The sequence below is a fragment of the Microtus pennsylvanicus genome, chromosome 15, assembly GCF_037038515.1.
Source record: "Microtus pennsylvanicus isolate mMicPen1 chromosome 15, mMicPen1.hap1, whole genome shotgun sequence".
Taxonomy (NCBI): domain Eukaryota; kingdom Metazoa; phylum Chordata; class Mammalia; order Rodentia; family Cricetidae; genus Microtus; species Microtus pennsylvanicus.
Genome location: NC_134593.1, coordinates 10052256 through 10074730, shown reverse-complemented (window position 1 = coordinate 10074730; position 22475 = coordinate 10052256). Strand labels below are relative to the sequence as shown.

At 42.5% G+C, this 22475-nt stretch overlaps 1 protein-coding gene and 1 long non-coding RNA gene across 2 annotated transcripts; both read right to left on the bottom strand.

Moving 5' to 3' along the window:
* Nucleotides 1–3143: 3143 nt before the first annotated feature.
* On the bottom strand, nt 3144–13205 carry Gmfb (glia maturation factor beta). The gene is given in 8 exon segments (XM_075950298.1): nt 3144–3322; nt 3324–3389; nt 4637–4710; nt 5329–5411; nt 5971–6020; nt 6485–6534; nt 7919–8015; nt 13072–13205. Coding segments are annotated over 8 exon segments (465 nt in total). The 5' UTR covers nt 13075–13205; the 3' UTR covers nt 3144–3280.
* Nucleotides 13206–20784: 7579 nt separating this feature from the next.
* Nucleotides 20785–22465, bottom strand: LOC142835893 (uncharacterized). The gene is made up of 3 exons (XR_012907955.1): nt 22348–22465; nt 22151–22217; nt 20785–20914 (listed from the first exon to the last, which is right to left on the bottom strand). It is a non-coding gene; the product is annotated as an uncharacterized LOC142835893 (long non-coding RNA).
* Nucleotides 22466–22475: the final 10 nt, after the last annotated feature.

Here is a 22475-nt window from a genome sequence, read left to right as displayed (position 1 = left end):
TATATTCTAAAAAGCAAGAAACTGTTTCTATCACAGGCTTAGTGTGACTGTTTTAAACATTGCAGGAATATGCTCACCGATCTGAAATGTCAATGGACTAGCAAACATTTGCCTTGGAACCGTCAGCACGAAGAGGCCTAGGAGATTATGTATATTCTTCCAGAAATACAAAATAAGATTCATCTAGAAATGTTCGCAACATTTCTTCACATAAGTTGTAAAGGCTCAAACTTTATGGATTCCAGTATTATCAGTCTAGAGAACAGATAAGGAATACAACCATATTAACACTCAATAGAACTGATAGAATATACTCTTCTTTCTACTTCCCAAATATTGGCATTTCAACCCTTATGAAAATATCCATTCACTAGTCCATACACAGACTGAGGCCCTCACATGAGTTTTACAAGTGTCCAAACATTTCTTATGTGCACCTTCTTTAGTTTCTGTCTGGGTGGGATAAGAGCCAAGTTTAATTTGGCAAAAAACTCCTCTAACTGGAAACCATAGTGAAAGTGTCAGACCAGGATACAGTTTATGGCTAAGTTTGGCTCCTGAAAATAGGAGACAAAAAGGGAGGGGAAATGCTCTCACACACTTGCTACAAATCATTTAGTAATGACAAACAATCTAGTAACAGCCCTCACGTTAGCACTAGGCTTTCAGTAAACTTTTCAGAGAGACAATTCCAACAGAGTTCAGAAGTCAATTAAACAAAACAGTCAACCAGCTTTTCCCTAACATAATTGTTTCAATATCAGAACAAAGTGATTACTGTTCAAAACTCAGACATTTTGGAATTTCAGCACAGTAACCTGAGGATACCTTTCTTCATACATCACCCATGTTGTCACAAAAACTGTATTAAATACACTTTGTAATTCTTAGTTGGCTCTGACATTAGATGCTATGCACAATTTAAAGAAGATAAGGAATTTCCGAACCAATGCTGACTTAGAAAACAAAAGAGTTTCCTGGAAAGAGTGGCTTCCAAAAAGGAAAAATTAAGAGTTAAGGCTGAGTAGGAATGGTTGTTCCAGAAAGACATGGAGTGTAAAAGCTGGAATTATAGAATTGGGACATACTCTTTATGGAAAGGTAGAAAAGTAATAAAAATACTTTAAAAGAATGTAAATTTTAGCTAAATGGAAATGTACATAAATATTTGAGGAATACTTTGGAGCATAGGACTTACAAACCCGCGTTAAGGACAGGCAGAATAAAAATGTTCTATTGATGACCCAATCCAATGTGCTGCCTTCCAAAAGGCACACTTACTGGGAAGGGTTGGAAAAGCTCAAGAAGCAAGCTGCTGGCAGCCACGGTGCTGCTGCTGGAGGACTGGAGAGTCCTGTGTACGGCAAGCCAGTGCCCTCAACCTGATGGAAGACCTCAAGATTTCCAAAACTAAGTTAAATGTGCAAGCCAAAAGAAGGAACTGTATTAAAAATGTACACTCTTGTAGCACTACTTTCAACAGCATACTTATGCAACCAGCTGAAACAAAACCTTATTTGCTTCATTCAGAAACATTAAAGTCACTCTCCACTTGGATCTCATTTGCTTTCTGTAGGATTATTAGCAAGCTATTCTCTAGCCCATAACAAAAAACCTGCATTGTATCTCAAACTTCTTGGGTGAACTTTTCTCATTCTCTGGAAACCAAAATAAAGGACTTTTCCATGTATGAGCCAACGCAAACACCTCCTTGAGCACTTGCCGTTGCGTCCTGACATACAGGTTAACGGGCACACACATACCACTCCACTGTCTAAGTCCACTACCGTTCCTCCCGCAAAGCTGCCACAGAACCCTAAGCAAGACGAACAGTATGCAATGAACTGCACCAGCATAAAAATGCTTTTGCTAGGTTTTGTTTTTGTTGTTTTTGTTTTGAGATAGGGCTTCTGTGTACCCTGGTTGCTTGGAACTAGTTCTGTGGACCAGGTTGGCCTCGAAGTCAGAGATCCGCCTGCCTCTGCCTCCCAAGTGTTAGAATTAAAGGCATATGCATTACCACTGCCCAGCTCAAAATGATTACCTTCTTAATATAAGAATTTGATCAGCCTCTATAGTCTCTCTACTTTTCTCTTTAAGTCAAATTACCATTCATCAGTTTCTTACATGTTTTCTTAAGTGTAACGTAATAACTGCAAGTAGGTTAGAAGTCTTGCTTCCTAACAATGGTGCTACCATCTAACATGACTGGCTTTGTCCATAATAGAATTTCTTCTGACATTTAGGATAAACTGATATGTTGCTATTAACTATGACCAACATTTTAAGTAATGCTTACATATGGCACAAAACTAATAGTAATTATACCCCAAATCATAATTCTCACCTACCACATATTCAGGACTTTGGGCAGATAGTTGGAATTTTAAAAATAACAAGTTGGTTTTATTACAAACTTCAGTTATACATATTAGAAAATTGTTTTACTTGAACCTTTTAAAAAAGTATTAATTTCGCCAAATTTAGAATACTGGCAGTGTAGAAGTCTTAAACTAATGTTAATGCTGACAAATCAAAGGCACAGTATTAACATATTTAAAACGGTGCTCACAAGACATTAGGAGGTGCTTTATAGTGTTACCAAGCCACATTCCAAGTTCCCTATTAGTGACATAATCAGGAATGAAGCCCTTGATTATATAACTCACCAGCTTCTAAGACTAGGATTCTATTTCTCATAAGAAGAAAACCTAATAATCCTAACTCTACCATAAAATCCAACTCACAGACCTTAAGAATGAGTGATTGATATAGTTTCTACACTTGATTACAAAGCTACAGGAAACCAAGAGAGAAGGAAAACTTATGGAAAGTGCAACAGAGGTTCTACTAAATCACTGCTCTTGGCTCAAAATCGGCCAGGTTGAGACATTAGCCCGAAGGAACCTGGATGGCGTGACAAGTGATGGAACACTATTTGCACTTACAGACTGCCCGGGCCCAGGGGTGGTCAAAGGAGGACCTGCTGTCTACCATAGCCTAATACCCGCCTTCCTCTAGTGTCTGCAAACAGTACATCCTGAACCATAAATCACAGAAATTAGTCATGAGGGTGCATCACCCCTGGAGAAAAGTGTCCAGCTAACAATGACAAACACAAGGCCACACGTCACAAAGTTCCGTTACTATGAAGATGATTTCCCCTTTGTTCAGACTGCACAAATGAAGACGTTTTCTTTACTGCAGGAAACAAACTGTAAGTAACAGTGCATTCTGAGGCATAAATTAACTATTTATGTCTGGTTCCAGTATGGTCAGGTTAATACATAAATACTTTAGAAACACAGAAGTTCACACTAGTGGAAAAATCCAAGTTTCTCACGTAGCCATTCCTCAGTTAGGTCTTCAGTGTTTCTTATTTCAAATACCTTAAGGAAGGAAAAAACAAACAAACTGAAGTCATAGTCCATCTCTCTAAAAACCAAACCCTACATTGCACTGAGTATTAAATACCACGTTCTGTTTCCTTCATATTGGTCATGACAATGACTTAATCTGAGTAAATCAGATGTACCTTCTCAGCAATATTTAACTCCTTTTAAGTGCTAAATACTTAAGTTACCAAAGTATAGCGATCAAGATGGCATAAAGCCTGCACTCTTAGAACCACAAATTCTAAACCAGCACATACATGCTCAAAGAGTAATTCTGTAAACCTTGCCCATTAGAAAAGACAGCCAAGCATACATATCTAAAATCAACCCAGCAAGGAGCTGAAGAAACATAAGGCCAGGCTTTCACAGTCTGAGTATCAGATGCTAACACCAGCTGTTGACTAACTTGGTGAGGCTACACTCAAAGTCCACAGCTACAGTTCTCCAGCAGAAATCTGATTCAGCCCAGGGAGCACAAGGCTAGAGGGAGATGAAGTTACAGCAAACAGATGGGATCTGGAACCAGATGTAAATCGGAATCTTAGCTCTAACTAACACACAACCCTGAACAAGTCATTCATCTTCTGATGCTGCTTTTCTTTCTACCTTTAATGGCACTTGTATCTGTGTGTGTGTGCGCAAGCACATGTGTGCACATATGAGCCATAGTACGTGTCTGAAGGCCGGAGAACAACTGGCAGAAGTTGGTTCTCTATTTCTACCATGTGTGTTCTAGGGATCAAACTCAAGATTATGAGGCTTGGTGCTAAGTCGCATTATCCAATGAGTCTGTTGATGACCGTCAATCCCAACAACTATACAGAGCGAGATGCCAGCAGCTGTAAGAGTCATGTGCAGACTGCATGTCAGCTCTAGTACATTATGGTGCAGACAGTAGCAAAGACCTAATAGCTTTGTGGTTACCATGACCTTTGCTTTTCTCCTTCTTCTTTTAGGATAATCTCATTATGTGGCCCAATACTTTGAACCCCTGGTGCTGGGTTTACAGGCATGTACCACTATGTGAAGCTACTCACATTTTGAAAGTTACTTTTTTAAAAATCAAATTATTTTAAAAACACATTTTGGTTCAAAGATTACTATGGTTCTCCTCCTCTTAGTACAAAGCTTTATTCTATGCAGCACATTAGTTACAGGGCTTTGGCTAGAGAGAACCCGTTTGCAGTTGCTGCCTAGTTGTCACTCTGTTCGCTACAGGAGACATGTCGGGCAGACACTACCTTGGTCAGCTCAGCGGTCTGGACCAGCTTGTTCTTACTCCCTGCATACATCATCTGCTGCTCAGGCTTGCACCCTGGAAGACACAGCACAGAAACAAAGGTCTTTCACAAAGATCTGGTTACTAAGTTTACAGAAGCTTTGATCTAAACGTATATGGATACACTGTAATTCTTCCATATATACTGTCTACACAAAGACAGACAACTCAAAGTTAAAATGGGTCTAGGTCTCCTGTGGACCCTGACTTTTAGTCTTGACAGTTAAAAACTTTATTCAGCACTATTTTAATTGTGATAGTACAAGGACCATCTTCGAGATTACAGGCAGATCCCTAGTACCTCCTTTTACAAAGATAAACATACGCGTAGTACCACAGCCGCACAAAGATCACATACTTAACAAGACTAAAATATATACTTCTGAATCTAAAAGGTGCCATTATATTTCTGAATCATGAGAATTTATGATTGAACTCAGCAATTACACTTCTAGGAATTAACAGGCGGAGATACGTGCGTCCTGAGAGATAACACTTTATGATACAGGCTCTAGAGTGTATAAGGTGTGTACACAAAACACACACATCAACTGACCTCAGTTTAGGCTACTCAACAACTTCATTTTTATACATAGCAAAAGGCGGTTCAATTGGATCAAAGCCAAGTAGACATTATTAGAGAAAGTGACTCACCAACAGGGCTGGAGAAAATGAAGCACAGAGGGTAAGAGACTCTTCCGTCATCATGCTGGTACTTATAACTATACACAATGAAGGTTTTTCTCAAGTTAAAGAAACTAAAGCCCCTGCTCTAGGACAGGCAATAATCAACACCCGGAGCAAGTGAATGGCCTTGTTCATTCAATCTAACAACACACTTTTGATATCAGTCTACAAAACAGGCCCCAAGGACAAATTATAAAATCATGCAGCCTCTCAAAAAGAAACTTGTTAAAAGTACAGCTTTAATTTTTCTTTATCAGTTTTTACTATGTGCATATTAAAGAAAAAATTTTAAAACAAAATCTAAATGCATCAACTTTCCTTGTTCTTGTCTACGACACACATAGGTATTTTAACTGGGCCGTGGCCATGGTGTTTTATTGGCGTCTCAGACAGCACAATACACCAGCAGTTCCCGTCTTTTATTAGTCCTCTGCTCACAGCTCACAGCTGTCCTCCGTGTCCCCTCACTGCCCCCTTTCTCCCCCAACAGTCCTCCCATTCTCTTTGCAGGCCATATAAAATATATCTGTTGAAAGCTGAACAAATGGGTTCATAAATAAAATCCTGATGACTAACAAAAATTGTCCCAAACCACTCAGAAAAGGATATCGAGGTTGCCGCTCAGGCAGTTCATCTTTAAGTTCATCTGGGGAGACGCCCTGGCAGCACGGAGAAAAGAAACTTTGAAGCATGTTCTTAGCCGAAGATCCCCCAAGCACCCGATCTGGTAAGAGCTAGGAATTCGCTATCACATCACAAAAGCGCTTCTATTAACAAAACGTGGAGCTAAAGGACAGTGTTTCTACTGTGCTCAGGTTCCAGTGTGGGGAAACACCGGCAGAGGAAACAGCAACTCCACTAACCCCTCCAATGGCCGGCTTTAGTTTGATAGCACTCTGTGCACAGCTCGGTACAGACTGCCAGCTCCTACTTACCACGCTGGATCTCATTGCTTTACAGAAGGCAGTTAAATCAGCAGACAACGTGGAAGCAACAGTTAGCCATGCTCTTCATGCATAATCAGCACGTATTTAAGGAGGTCCAGAACACGTAACAAACACGGCATTGTTTAGACAACAAACATGGCTTAACTATAAAAATTGTATTAGCACACTGAACTAACCTCAAGTTCTTCATCCAGAACCACCAGGCGTTTATCTTTGTCAATCTTCACTATAAGGAAAACAGTATAAGTAAAGCGTGACTCCAGGTGACCTAGACTACACAGCCCATGCAGCCCATGCAGCTCTAGTCTGTAAGGAGGGAGGGAGCACCTATAACTAAGACATCAAGAAACACAGCATAAATACACCGAGGTATGAGCTTTTCCACTTCTGGGTACAATTCCCAACATGGAACTTGCCTATTTAGACTCTTATCAACTCCTCACATGGACTGCATGGATGGAGAGCTTCATGACTCCAGAGTATCTTTCGAAATAAAAAGAGGCTTGGAAGAGTAACTCTGACCAAGACTCTATGTGCAACATGATTAGAATTGCCAAAGAAGAGCTGGCCAGGGCTCAGAAGAGAGAAACCCCAAGACCCCCAGCTTCTCCAACATTCTAATTTCATGGCATATGGTCATTAGTCTAAGGAAGTAAATTACCAATTCCACCTCTGTTCAAATATATTCAAATAGAAATGATATAATCCAAACCCAAATCAAAGGGAACTTAAGTCACCCATGCCTTTATTCTTTCTATCTGTGTAAAGAATAAACTACATTGGAGTTTGTACTAAATTCACATTAAATCCTATGGACATACAATGTGACTTCAAACAGCCTCATCTGTTGGGGTAAACAGCACTATTACATCTTCCCTATTAAGAACCATATGGCCATTAAAAAAAAAAACATAAAAGGGACTGGAGAGATGGTTCAGCGGTTAAGAGCACTGGCTGCTCTTCCAGAAGTCCTTAGTTCAATTCCCAGTCTCCCAGCAACCACATGGTGGCTCACAACCACCTATAATGGGGTCTGATGCCCTCTTCTGGCATGCAGACATACATGTATAGCACTCATACAGCAAAAATAATAATAAACAAACAAAAGAACCATAGGACCACATGATAGTATTTGTAACAGAACCAAAATTCATAAGGTGTCACCAGTTGACTTAACACCCACCTGCCTGATGGATCTGTTAGGCCAGGTCTACATCTTCAGTCCCTCAACCTTCCTTCACCTAAATCATTGCCCACAAAGTATTAGCTACAAAAACAGGTAAAGCCCTCTCCACAAGACTGAAGTAACGTACAGTTAGAAGGAGACAGATGCTGAACTTTACCATTTGGGTGTGAATGTTAGCCCCCTGAGAAAGACAAAAAAGTCACTACAAATGAGGACCTCATTCCTAAGGGACCAAGACAATCAGCTTCTGAGCCGAGTGGGCAGTGACCTGGGGGGTGGGAGGGAGGTAGCAAGAGCACGTTCTTAACTTGCAGAGGTGGCAGTGACAAGGACAGCGGATGGGAGAACTGTTACTTTCTAAAGACTCGGCACAGTCAAAGGAACACAAACCACATCAGAGAGTTTCGAGGCAACTTCAGCTTACTTATAATGGCAGCATTGTGGGTTTCTTTTCGAAAACGAAACTTTCTCAGCTTTTCCACTAAATCTTCAGCAACATCACAAACCACCAAAGACTCACTCTACAAGAGAGAGGAGGATACATACACTTAAAATGCCATGACTTCAATATTTGTGCACATTAAAGAACTTTCAGCTCTACTGACCTTTGGATCTACACGGATTAGTCATACCTGTTCATCTCTAGTGTGAGCTTCACTTTAATCCTGTTTGGCTAATAAATATTTCAAAAACCAAGCATATACTAAGAAGTATTTTATGTGAAGTGAGAGGTAGGGCAGAAGCATAGAAGTGAAGGGCAGTCACCTGCGTCAGATAAGCAAGCACAGGATCTCACACTGCATGGCAGGAACAGGAAAATCATTTTACTTTTTGGAGTTTCACAACTATGAAGAAAATAAAAATAAACCTAACAGTAAAAATGAACAATTTATATCTTAGTTGACTACAAAGATATAAAATTAGCTATTAAGAATGTACAAAAGTAGAGCTGGAGAGATGGCTCAGCAGTTAAGAGCACTGGCTGCTCTTCCAGAGATCCTGAGTTAGGTTCTCAGCACCCACACTGGTGACTCACAACCATCTGTAATGAGATCTGGTGCCTCTTTTAGTGGGCATGAAGACAAAGCACTCATGCATATAAAATACATAAATAAATAAATCTTTAGCTGGGTAGTGGTGGTGCACACCTTTAATCCCAGCACTCAGGAGACAGGCAGGTAGATCTCTGAGTTCGAGGCCAACCTAGTTTACAGAGCAAGTTCCAGGACAGCCAGGACTACACAGAGAAACCCTGTCTTTAAAAAACAACAAAAGAATGTACAAAAAGACAGGCAATACTCTGGTGGCTGCTCAGTCCGATCCCTCTTGTAGTATACTCAATAATCTATCTCCTTGAAAAAGAGGAGCAAATGTACAAAAGCAAAAGCAGATGAAATAATATAAAAGCCAAAAGAAATGCTTAGAGATTATGAAGAAATAATAACAGATCTTCCCCAGAAATCATCAAATGCTTTCTTCTAGTGGTGTAATTTATCACCACAAACAAGAGGACAGAAACAGTCTTATATTTTTTTTAGCTTTGTTTTTGCTTTTTATTTTGTTCTGTTTGAGAATCTTGGTAAGTAGCCCAGGCTGTCCTTGAACTTACAACCCTCTTGCCTCAGTGTCCTAAATGCTAGTATTACAGGGCATGGCTATGACATCCAGCTAGCTGTTTTGTTGTTGTTTAGTTAGCTGGCTTTGTTTTCAGGTGCACAGATAGAAATTCTATGTGCACATACATCCATTTATGTGAATTTGGGCATACATGTGTCACAGTGTACATGTGGCGGTCAGAGGATGACTTTGGGTGCTAGTCTTAGCCTTCCACTATTTGAAACAGGATCCCTCTGCATACTAAGTGAAAAGGTTAGCTAGCCGGTGAGCTTCTGTGCATTCTCCTGCCTCTGCCTCCCACCTGGCTGTTGGATCACTGAGATTATGGTTTTTCATAGTTCCAAAGCTTCAAACTCAGATCCTATGTTTGTACAGTAATTACTTTAAATACTCACCCATCAAACCAGCCCTCAGCTGGCTAGTATTTGACAGGATTTATTCCCCCCTTCCCCCAAGCTGGCTCAAACTTGTGATTCTCCTTGCTTTAGCCCCTCCAGTAGTATAGATATTCCAAGTGTGTGCCAACATGCCATGCTCTGATGCTTATAGTGGTAAAACTGCAAAATCAGCCAGGCGTGATGGTGGACACCTTTTATGCCAGCACTAGAGAGAAGAAGCAGGAAGATCTCTGAGTTTGGGAAAGGTTGGAGCTACAGAGTGAGACCCTGTCTCCAAAAACGGAAAAAAAAAATAATTAAAGGAACCTTGCAAAGCATACCAATGTGGAGAACAGAATAGTGAAATGCTATGCATTAATCATTCAGCTCCAATCACTGCCCACAGGACATCACTAGGCCCAATGGACGGTCTCACCTAAAGGCTACAGGTCATTCACCTGGAAATACTGTACTATTCATCACTTGAAGACATCACGTGTCATGAGAAACATAAAACATCTTAGTCGTTCTGCTTGAAAAACCCTCCCAGAATTCTAGTCTCCAACACCTAACTAATGTCCAAATCCCCTCATTGTTTTACATTTTTTACAATTGGTCTGAGTCAAGCTGCAAAAGTTCACTTACTCTGGACTTTTCTTATAAGTTTCCCCTTCCCCTTCAGGAAAATCTGGACAATTCTCATCAGAACCTTAAAGCACCAAGGCTTCCAAACTTAAGTTTGAAAAAAAAATGTAATGGAAGCCTGGGTGCTTGATCCTCTGTTGGACTAAAGACAGCATCCACTAAAGCAGGAAATGGCTATCACTTTAACTGTCCTTAAAATTCTGAACTCTGATATCAGTAAGCTGTGACGTGTGTCATACGATGTGCAATTACACAATCAGTCAGGAAGTATACGCCAGCCAAGGGCACTAGCCAACAAAAATACCACTGTTGGGATATATGTTTAGTCTTCTACCTGTTTTTAGAGAGATGCTAAGTCATTGGGAACTTCTGAAGCTAAAATTCAATCTTCTTTGATCAAAAATATAATGAAGCTAATAAAAACTTTTGATTTTTATTTAGACAAAACCAGTTTGTCATACGAGTCTTACCTTTCAGCTCTGCTAATGAGACCACAAGTACAAGCGTGACATCATAGGCCAGGAACCCATGAACACACGCTCAAGGTGTAACTTTTATTTGCTGGCTACTTGCCTCGTGTGACCCCAGCATGGTGAAAAAGATGAAAACATGCTTTGATTTAATTTGTGTAATTCAGTGTGTTTTCTCCCTTCCCAAAGCCACAACAAAACCCCATTCTACAAGAAAGACTCAGAAACCAGGAGTGGTGACACATGTCTGTCATTTCAGCACTTAGAGGCTGAGGCAGGAGGATCAACTGTCTTTTCTAAAAAGGAAAGGGCGGGGAGAGAGAAGAGAATGGTCAGCTCTTAGTCAAGTTTACATTTGGAAGTGGTTAAGAATGAGTACAAGGCTATAGAAACAATTCTAGGTGGGGAATGACCCATTTATTGGTGCACTCCATAAATGAATAGTTAATGAGCACCAACACTCTGGTAAGTGCTAGCTTACATGATAGTCTAGTAAAGAAGAGACCTACATCAAAAAGACCAGGCAAAAATTTGTAGGCTGGTCCTTATGATAAATGCTAGCAAGGAGAAGCACAGATGCTTTGAGAAGTGACGGTGAAGAACACCACGGTCACAGGAAAAGCCATCTAAAGTGACTGAAGTGAGCATAGCAGCCCAAATCATGAGACCATAGTGTGACTCAGCTGCCCACCGATGAACAGGAGCGAGGACCAAGGCTATGGCCTGGAGGCACTCAGATTTCTATCCCATGGCAAATCGAAGCTGTCAACACTCTGTAGGTATTGTGGGGAAGACAAACATGGCCATATTTGATTCTGATAAGATCATATTTGTTTTGATAGGCAGCAAACAGGCAGAGAGCCAGGAAGAACACAGCAGCACCAGTTACCATTTCGGGTAAGAGATGGCAAGTAGCTGGAAGGCTGAACATCAGCATAAGAAGGCTAATTCTTGCTTTGTGCTCCACACCACATCACCTACACTAACACCATCCCCTATTTAGCAGGAAATGTCAAAGCTCAGACTGGCTACAAGCATCTTCCCCCAAATCTAAGACATACAGGTAGTGGACCCAGGAAGCAACCAGGTAGCCTGGCAGCTATAGCTCTTTCCCTTAGTCACTACACAGGAATTGGGCTAGATTCAATATGGAGGAAATAAAGGCTTACAAAGACAACTTGACTTCTGGCTTGTGGCACCTTTAGTCAAGTTACAGAATTCTGGCTGAATGATGATCAGATGTGGGGGCAGGAGGACTATGAGTTATTTTTGGACAAACTGAAGAGCCTCTGTGGTATCTGTGTGGTGAAGTGTTTCCTGAGTATATTTGTTTTGTTTTGTTTTTCGGGATAGGATTTCTCTGTAGCTTTGGAGTTTATCCTGGAACTACCTCTTGTAGACCAGGCTGGCCTCGAACTCATAGAGATCCCTCTACCTCTGCCTCCTGAGTGCTGGGATTAAAGGCATGTGCCACCACTGTCCGGCTTTGTTTCCTGAGTATATTAACCAAAAAGTGGAATATCACTTCTGGTTGGATCTCAGAAGTAAGGTCAGAGATAGGAACTCATAGCTCAATTCAAAGTATGCGGTAACCGGAGGGAGGAATTCAGCAAAAGGAAATGCAACAGAAAATGAAGCCTCAGGATGGAGCCTAGCTAGGGTTCTTATGAGCACAGTCCAGGAAATGGAGAACAGAATCCAAGGAAAACAGATGTATCAGCAGGAGGAGGAGGAAAAGTCAGGAGTTCTGAACCCCAGAAGCATAGGGGGAAGCATGGCGAAAGGAATGCTTCTAACAGGAGTGTCAGCAGCCTGGAATGTGGTTTAAAGGTCGTAATGATGAAAACCCACGACTTTGCTGGGTTCAATGACCACGACAAGACCCGCTAGCGTCTAGCAGCTAGATGGAAGTGGTTCCCAAGAGAGGAGTTACAGAAAACAACAGTGTTCTCCTGTTGCTGTTTCCATGGAACTTGACCGTATTTTAAAAAGCACGTTGGGAAGGATCCAGAAGATCCTTGATGGCAACTGACTTAATTTTCCACTTAGATCTTTACGCTTGGGGTCCATCGTCAAGGAGAGCTGAAGCCACGGACCCAGACGCAGCAAAACTAAATCTCTGACAGTTGCTTACAGGCGAAACCATGGAACCTCCGGTCACATGGGTTCCAATGGCCTCGACTTGAAGAATGCAGGAAAAGGGGTCTATGCAGCGGGAAACTGGGGGACGCAAATAGAAAGAAGCCTGGGCGAGGGCAGAATGCAACTGGAACCCAAGCGCTCGCCGCCAACGCCGTCCCTCGGGTCCAGCCCGTCCCGCCGCGGGGACCACAAGGGCCAGACCCCTGTCCATGGAGGCCACGTTCCAACCGGCGGCCCGCGGCGGGGGTCGTCCCGGCCGTCGCTGGAAGTCGGGAAGGGCCCGCGAGCCCGCCCAGCCCCGCGGTGCCGCCCTCCGCGCCACTCACCATTTTCCTTCCGGCCGTCAGCGGCCCGTCGCTGCAGGATCTCTCGGGCCCCTTTAAGAATGGCTCGGCAGCCACCTCCCTTCCTGCCTTGGCTGGCGCCCGGCTCAGCCTCCCCCACCTAGCTACGCGGCTGCCGCGGTCCGCACGTGACTGCGGACGGCGGGAGGCGAGGCCCAAAATTCAGCAGAACGCGTGCGCTAGCGTTCCCGGTGCTTCTTAAGGAAGCTTCTTTCGTTCCGCCCTCCCAGTTACCATGGAAAGAGGCCAGCCTCGAGGCGTAGGTTCTTGGAACCTTTAAATTTCCTACAAGTCTCAGTGGCAGAAATTTCATGATGACAAACCCGAGTCAACGATTTTAGTGGTAAATGTGCCTGTTGATAACAGCTTACTTCCAGATTGAATGCTTTTCAAACCTAGGCACGGTTTCCATCCTTCCACCTATCCCAGACCGCCGTTCCTGACCCTGCCTGCTTTCCAGAACTTGCTCACATTTCTTTTCCAACTAGAATTCATATATTAAATAAATGGTGATCGGTATTGATTATGAGGACTATTAATTTCAAATCACTGCCAAATTGAATTCTGAAACTGAAGTATGACAAAGTTACGACCTTTTTATTTTATTATTACTGGTATTCCGAAACGAAGATAAATTTGTCCTCCTATGAAGGAATACAAGATACAAGAAAGGCTTTGTGAATGAAAGGGTTGGCATCTTTACGGAAAAAGAAAATTGTGAGAGATTTTTAAAACTTCTATTTAATATCCCTTTGGAACTTTCTCCTTGAAAGAAGAAGTAATCATTATCCTCAAAAAGATTACTAGAACTGTGGCATCAGAAATCAAAATCAAGAAAGAATGGGGGTTGACGAGACGGCTCAGAGGTTAAAAGCATTGGTTCTCTGGGACGCTGGTTGGCTCTCCGGAACCCATCCACGTGGTCACTCCCAGTGTAACTCCAGCTCCGGGGGTCCAAGGCACTCTTCTGGCCTCCAGGGCCCCTGCATGCAGGCAAAACACCCATACACACAAAGTAATAAAATAATTTTTTAAAAAAAGAGCAGAAGACTGGAAATAAGGGAGGGAGGAAAGAAAAAAGAAAAGCGAGCAACAACTTTGATTTCTAAAAACAGAGATTTGGTTCTCCAAAACACAATCACATTTTAAAAAACCCAGGCATTTCCTTCTCTTTCTACTTTTCTTTTAAATTTTATTTACTTATTTTCTGTATGAGTGCTCTGTCTTCATGTACACCTACATGCCAGAAGAGGGCATCAGATCCCGCTATAGATGGCTGGGAGTCAGCATGTGGTTGTTGGGAACTGAACTCAGAATCTCTGGAAGAGCAGCCAATGCTCTTAACTGCTGAGTCATTGCTCCAGCCCTAGAAAACCAGACATTTTCAAAAGAGGGGGTCATATACAATTTTGAAGCCATGTTAGCATTTTTTTAAATCCAGATATTGATAATGGTTAATATGGGGTTTCCTATATACCACACCTTAGGGAAGCTGAGACAAAGTCATTAGCAGGGAACTGAACTCAGGACCTCTGGAAGAACCACCAGTGCTCTTAACCACTGAGCCATCTCTCCAGTCCCCTAATCTGCTATCTTAAGATACCTCTGAAACCAGTTGGGACATGTAGAAGAATCTACATGTTCCTATAACATGCCCCCTTCCCCAGTAAAGCAGAGACAAGCAGTCTAGCAGGCCTGTAGCTTAGGGGTTGTATGCTTCTGGGGGTGTTCCTGACACAGGTCAGTGGCTGGAACCCCGGATCTCAGCAGTGGGATGCTCTAGAACAGAAACTCAAAAGCTTTCTTCAACTTGGTGAGGACCTATGTGCGTGGTACAGAGCTGAGATCTCATTGTCCTGCCCCACCCACCACAAGGTCCCGTGAGCACTTGCTGTCATCAGATTGTCATTTTAGGAGAGGCAAGAGACAAGGGAGAAAGGAAAGGGGAAGACTGAGAATTTTCTTTAAAGAGACCAGATTCTTAAAAGGGGAAACTCGGGAAAACCCAATTCCCTTTTAAAAGTCTTCATGGATGTGTGCGTGTTCATGTGTGTGCCACATGACATGCCTCCCAAGTACACATGGAGGTCAGAGGACAAGGTCAGGCTTCAGTCCTCAGCTTCCATCTGGTCGGTCACAGGAGCTTCTTGCTGGTCTACATGCCAGACTATCTGGCTCGAGACCTTCTGAGGATTTGCTTGTCTTTTCGCCTTGCTACAGAACCACTCAGATCACACACTGTGTCTGGCTTTTGCAAGGATTCTGGAGATCTGAGCTGATGCCCTCACCACTGCACAGGCCAGCTCTTTACATGTTCCTATAACATGCCCCCTTCCCAGACCCAAATATTAATAAGACGCTCAGTTTATAAACTAAGCTGTCACCCAGACCCAAATATTAATAAGACGCTCAGTTTATAAACTAAGTTCCCATTGCTCTCTCTTCCTTCACACCCATATTATTTGGAATGGGAGTAGTGTTCAAGGACAAAACTAGATCAGTTAGGACTGACTGGCGAGATGGCTCAATCAATAAATTGCTTGTATATCGGTGAAAGTCTGTCATTCTAGCACTGGGGAGGCAGTGGGCGGTGATGAATAGTGATGTAGAAGTGTAAGCCAAATAAATCCTTTTCTCTCCAGAACTAGTTCTTGTAGACCAGACTGGCCTTGAACTCCCAGAGGTCCGCCTGCCTCTGCCTCCCAAGTGCTGGGATTAAAGGCGTGCGCCACCACCGCCCGGCCCCAATTTGTTTATTGGTCATGGTGTTTCATCACAGCTATAGTAACTCTAACTAGGACAATAGGGATAGCCAACTCTGGAATCTGCATGTATTTTATTTCATTAATTTTAAGGTTAGCCATTTCTTTAGCTAGACACAGTAATGCTTACCTGTAGTCCTAGCCACTTTGGAGGCGGAGGCAGAGGACTGCATGAGCTCAAAAGTTCAAGATAGACTGGGTGACATAGTTAGTCCCCATCTTCTTTTGTAAGATTTAATTGACTTATGTCTACGTATGTATATGTGTGAGTGCAAATGCCTGCAGAGGCCAGAAGGCTGCATCCGATTCCTGGGAGTTGTTCTTCTCGATGGTTGTGGTTGCAAGCTGCCCTGTGAGTGCTTCTCTGCAAGAGCAGTCAGTGGTGCCAGCCGCTCTTTAGCCGCTTCAGTCCCCATCTTTAAAATAGGGGAGGGGGAGTTGGAGAGATGGCTCAGAGGTTAAGAGCACTGGTGGCTCTTCCAGAGGCCCTGAGTTCAGTTCCCAGCAACCATGGGGTGGCTCCCAACCATCCATAGTGGGAGCTGATGTCCTCTTCTGACCTAAAGGTGTACATGCACTTAAAGCATGTCCACCTTAGCACTCCTCGTCCTCCACCCGTACTCTGCACTTCTATGGAATCGGTACCTAAAAGGTCCAACCGTCCTACTTGTATTCTCAGCGGTAGGGTAAATTTGAAGCTTGAAGTACTCTAATTTGAATTAAGCTCACGTTTTGAGGGGAAACTTGCCAGGCCTTCCTCATTGCAGCTCTGTATTTACACTGTTAGAATGGATCTCCGGAATTGGTTTCATAAACCTGCATCCATCATCAGTGTGTGTAGAAGATCAGTAATGCATTCCATTTATGATCTGTGCTTAGAGAAGAACAGATGAGGGGCAACGGGGTGAGGGACAGAATCTATTAGAGCATAATTCGGTACATTCTGTAGCCCCAATTCTAATTGTTGTTAATAAGAAAAGCCCAGAGGTAGCTATCGGGGTGAAAGCTGAAGGATCAGAGAAGCAGAGCAGCCACTGGAGAGTTCTTACCTCTACCAATGCTCAGACCAAAGGGGCGAGCCTGTCTCTACCAAACCTCACACTGCATCCATCTCTATGATCCTCAGACTGCATGCTCAGACTGAATCCTCAGACTGCATCCGAGTTCCTGTCTCCTCCTGCCTTATAGTCCTCTCTCCACCCAGCCACACCACTCCTGTCTCCACCTCCCAAGTGCTGGGATTAAAGGTGTGAGCTACCAGCATGACTCTGTTTCTCTTTGAGACTGGGTCAATCTAGTGTTAGAATTCTGGTCTTTAACTAAACACATGATTTCCTTGAGCAAAGCCTATAGTTTTAAAAACTTCCTTGCAGCTAAATTCGGACATAAGGCTGACTTGTGGTCAATGGAATATGTAATATGTCTCTAGAACCTTCTTCAGTGGAAGTCGCCTCATTTTTCCTCCTCTATGCTAACAGGGATGCAGACAGGGTGATGGCCCCTGGATCAACCATATTAGATCATGGAAAGACCTGAGGAATAGGGGTCTGAATACTGGAATCAAATAGAAGGAGTCTCCCACAACAGAACACGGTCTTGGCTTTTCATTGCCAAGACAACTTTCAGAGGAAATTGTAATTATATCTCTCTCGGTTTTCTGTTGTTCACAGAAGAAGAAAAAAACCTTCTAAGTCCTTGTCACTATTTTAGGGAGAATTAGCCAGATTTCTTACCTGGCCTTCTGAAATAATCTGGTAGTTGCTATCCCATTACTTACACACACCCTGCTGTCCTTTCCATCAGTTATTCTGTACACTAGCCACAGTGATTTACTGAAATTTCAGATACATTGTCAGCCTTGTGTTTCAATTGTTCTTATAGGGTACAGGCAAGCAGTTAACAGGCAAGACTATTTGACCAGGGCCCTACATTTCTCCTAGTTCTCCATACTTCACCCTAACCTTTCAGTTTCTCAACTTCCATCTCCGGGCCTTTGCGTATGTTAAAGTGGCAGGTGTGCCCAACTTTTTACCATTGCAACACAATGTTGTAAATTACAAAGTTCATGCTGGAGAACTGCATTAATGGAGTTAGGAAAAAAATGCAAAAGAAACATTCTGTCTCCAGACAAAGTTTCACACAACCCAGGCTGGCCTCAGACTCACAATGTAGCCAAGTATAACTTTGAACTTCTCAATTCCACCTCCCTTGGGCTGGAATTAGAGCTATGCACCATTGTGCCTGGTTTTAGTAAGTACTGAGAATAGAGCCCAGTCTTTAAGTATGCCAGTAAGTGTTCGATCAGCTACATCCCCTGTCCTCATACTATTTCATGTAAGCTTATGGTCTTTTGTTGTGGTTGGGATGCAACCATAGCTCTCCTCGTCTGTTTGCATCCTGCAGGAGCAGGTTAGACAGGCCATGTCTTCCCCTCCTGTTCCTTACACCAGCAAGCCTGCTTCTGTCAAATTTCACGCCAAGCATCTGCTTTCTATCTACCTTGTATTCTTCCATCTCCCCCACGTTAAGTCTGCACAGTCCCTTGTCACTCTTCTAACAGAATGTGGCATGTTGTTGAAATTGGAGTGGCAGCGGGGCTTCGTCCCCGGCATCTGGCCGCCCCCACGGCTAGCTTTACCCAAAATAATTACATGGAAACTGTATTCTTTTAAACACCGCTTGGCCCATTTCTATCTAGCCTCTTCTAGGCTAGCTCTCGCACCTGGACTAGCCCATTTCTAATAATCTGCTGTAGCCTACGAGCTGGCTTACCAGGAATGATCTTAACCTGCATCTGTCTGGAGTGGGAGAATCATGGCGACTCCTTGACTCAGCTTCTTTCTCACAGCCTTCTGTTCTGTTTACTCCACCCACCTAAGGGTGGGCCTATCAAATGGGCCTAGCAGTTTCTTTATTGTTTAACCAATGAAATCAACAGATTGATATATGACACTCCCCCATCATTTCCCCTTTTTCTGTTTAAACAAAAAAAGGAAGGCTTTAACTTTAACATAGCAAAATTATATATAGCAAAACAGTTATCAAGCAAGAATCACAGTTACAATATTTATATCTATTTTATCATTTATCATAACTAAGGAAAACTATAACTATCTATTCATTCTTCAACTCCATCAAAGACTCCAGAAGGATATAATACTACCTAACTAAACAAGAAATAAGAAAACTCTAGAAATGACAGAGACATCTTGCTGCCTGGACAGTCACCCAAAGTTCTTTTGTACCGTTGGGGCATCCATCTTCAGCCTTCAGGCCCATAGTATCCAGCAGACATTTTCATCAAGCAGGAAATTTCAAAGTCAGTTCAGTCACTATCTGCTGTGTCCTGCAGAATGTCTCGCAGACTCTTTCATGAATCAGGAACCCCAAAAGACCGTCTCACCTTTAGGCAAGTTCGGCAGTCCTCTCTCTGCGGGTTCTCTGTGTCCATTTTATGCAACAGTCCAGGCAAGAGCAGTTTCTTGCCCAAATGGCTATCAAACTCCATAAGGATCCTCTTCGATGCCCATCTTCCTCTAGAAGTAGATTGGTGCTGCCAGGAGTAGACGTGTCTCATTGTCATGAAAACCCTAAGTTATTAAAATATTTTAAATGCCATATTCTGCAGCCTTTGAGAGATATGAAGAATGCCTATCTGAAATATATCTCTATATATCTAGAAAATCTAAGTGACATGACTACAAACTTGACTATTACTTATAATTATCCATCAACAACCTATATTTCTTAATTATACAGTACATTTTTAAATGAACTACATAATCACAATACCTTAATCAAGATCAAGAAATACATATACATATAACAAAATTGACCTTAAAATCCACACCAATGCAATTTATTCATACCTATATCAGCATGTTGCCTTTATTTTGTTGAAAGCTCTTTGCTTGATGTGTATCTTTTTCCAGTAGATGATGTGCTTGTTTTTAAACCACAGTGATAACAGGAGAAACAAGAGCAGAGGTTCATTTGGCTCACGGTTTCAGAGGTTTCAGCGGATGCCTGCTGACTCTGCTGTTTCATGGTAAGAACAGAATATCATGGTAGCAGGGCATGGCAGATCAAAGCTGATCACTCCATAGCAGCCAGGAAAGAGATGGAGAAAGGGATAAGAAATGGCTATTACTCCAGTGACCAGCTAACTCCACCACGGCACAGTAATGTCATCAAATTATGAACCCATCAATAGGGTTAGTTTGCTGGTTAAGTCAGAATTCCCACAATCCAATCAAATATCTCTCTCTCTCTCTCTCTCTCTCTCTCTCTCTCTCTCTCTCTCTCTCTCTCTCTCTCTCCAGGGCTTTTCTCTGGCTGTCCTTGAACTCACTATGTAGACCAGTATACTGAAGTTTTTTTGATTGTTTGTTTTGAGCGAGGATTTCACTATACAGTTCTGGCTGGCATGGAATTTGATGTGTAGACCAGGCTGGCTTTGAACTCACAGAGATTCCCTATTATGCTCCCTCCTGTGTGCTGGGACGTGAAGTGTGCACACCACACCCAGGCAATGCAGTCATCTTTAATTATCAGATCACCAGCGGGGATCAGTCCTTTAACACTGCCTTCGGAGGGACACTTTAAGTCCAAGACAGTGCCATTGCCATCCTCCTCTATCCACTGTCCTTGCCTTCTACTATATGGCTCCAGGGGGCTCAAGTTGGCCATCAGGCATGGTGACAAGGGCGTTTAGGCATCTTAAATCTTTACACTGTAGGTCAATGGAGTTTGGGCAAGAGCAAAATCCTATATCTGTATTTAATGTTTGACTTTACCTGCAATTTTCTACATTTTTGTTTCAGGATAAATATTCATTTTTGTTTCATTGTAATAAAGTTGCCTTCTGATTGGCCAAGAATTTTGTTAAAGTTGCAGTTGAAATGGTGTGACTGTATACTTGATAAAGTGCTACCTTAGGGGCTGGAGAGATAGCTCAGAGGTTAAGAGCATTGCCTGCTCTTCCAAAGGTCCTGAGTTCAATTCCCAGTAACCATATGGTGGCTCACAACCATCTGCAATGGGGTCTGGTGCCCTCTTCTGGCCTGCAGGCATACACACAGACAGAACATTGTATACATAACAAATAAATAAACATATATAAGAAAGTGCTACCTTAGTGATATACCCTAAAGAAATAATTTAGCTTTATGGATGTTCACTGGTATAGTAATGGATGTTCGCTTGGTATAGTAATGAAAAGATTTCCAACAATGAGCACAGATTTATATAACATAACCTTTACAAATTAATATCTACTAATGAAAAATTATATCGAAAACAAGCTTCTCAAATAGCAGTACTCCAGAAAAATACAATGGTTATTTGCTCAAGGCCATTAGACAAAGCCAACTCATCTTTTTGAAGCAGGAATTTCCTGTTGACTTAGGGCGATGGCAGGGACCTTTAGTTATGCTCCTAATGCCCATTCTCCCATTCTTCCTCCCTAACAGACTGGGGTTTATGGTGGGAGGTGTTTCTCCAATTTCCAGGTGTGGGTAAGGCTTTAGGGCTCTAGTAAAATAGACACAAGTGGTTTTATGAGAGCCCTATGGGATGTTGCTTTGGCACATCGACAAGAGTGAGGAAAGGGAGTGGACGTTAAACTACTTTCTGCACTTATTCTCCTTCAGCTAACATCCACTTATGAATGAGTACCCACCACATTTGTCCCTCTGATTCTGAGTTACCTCACTCAGGATAGTTTTTTTCTAGTTCCATCCATTTGTATGTAAATTTCAAGATGTCATTGTTTTTCACTGCTGAGTAGTATTCCATTGATCTTTCCTGGAAGTGAAGTGTCAGACTTTGTAGACACCCCATGAGAAGCCTTACCCTTCCAGAAGAGTAGTTGGGGTGGAGTGGGAGGAGGGGAGAGAGTGGGAACGGGGATAGCTATGTAAAATGAGAAGATTGTATTAAAAAAAATCTTCTTTTTTTTTTTTTCCTAGGCAGGGTTTCTCTGTGGCTTTGGAGCCTGTCCTGGAACTAGCTCTTGTAGACCAGGCTGTCCTAGAACTCAGAGATCCACCTGCCTCTGCTTCCCAAGTGCTGGGATTAAAGGCATGCGCCACCACTGCCCAGCTTTAAAAAAAAAATCTTAATAAAAAAAGAAAAAAAAGGAAAAAAAACCTCCTAATAAACAAAAATAAGTTGCTAAAAGTCCTCAAAGGTCCGGCTAATTCTAATGTGAGGAGAAAAAGAGGCCGTGGGAGAACAACTGCTTTATTTCTAAGAGAATCTTGAATACGTATTGCCGAATTATCTTTGATTAAACTTACTTAGAAAAGGTTGACCAGGTTCCAATAAATCGCTGGCTGTAGAGACCATTTTCCTGATTTTTCGTGACTATTTGTAAATAGAGATCAAACCAGGAGTTAAGTTTATTTCACTTCGTAGAACCTCCACTCCCCCCTCCGAAGCCGGCCCGGCTCCTCTTCCCAAATTAGCCTAGGGTCTGTAGGGTTTCCCGGCGCACCTGAGAATCTGCCACAGCTAAAGTTTTGTCCCCAAATTGCGAATTGGAATTTGCGAACTGGGTCAGGTTGGAGGAGTTCTCTCAGGCCACCAACCCCGGGACCTGGAATGGGCGGGGCGAGGTTGCTC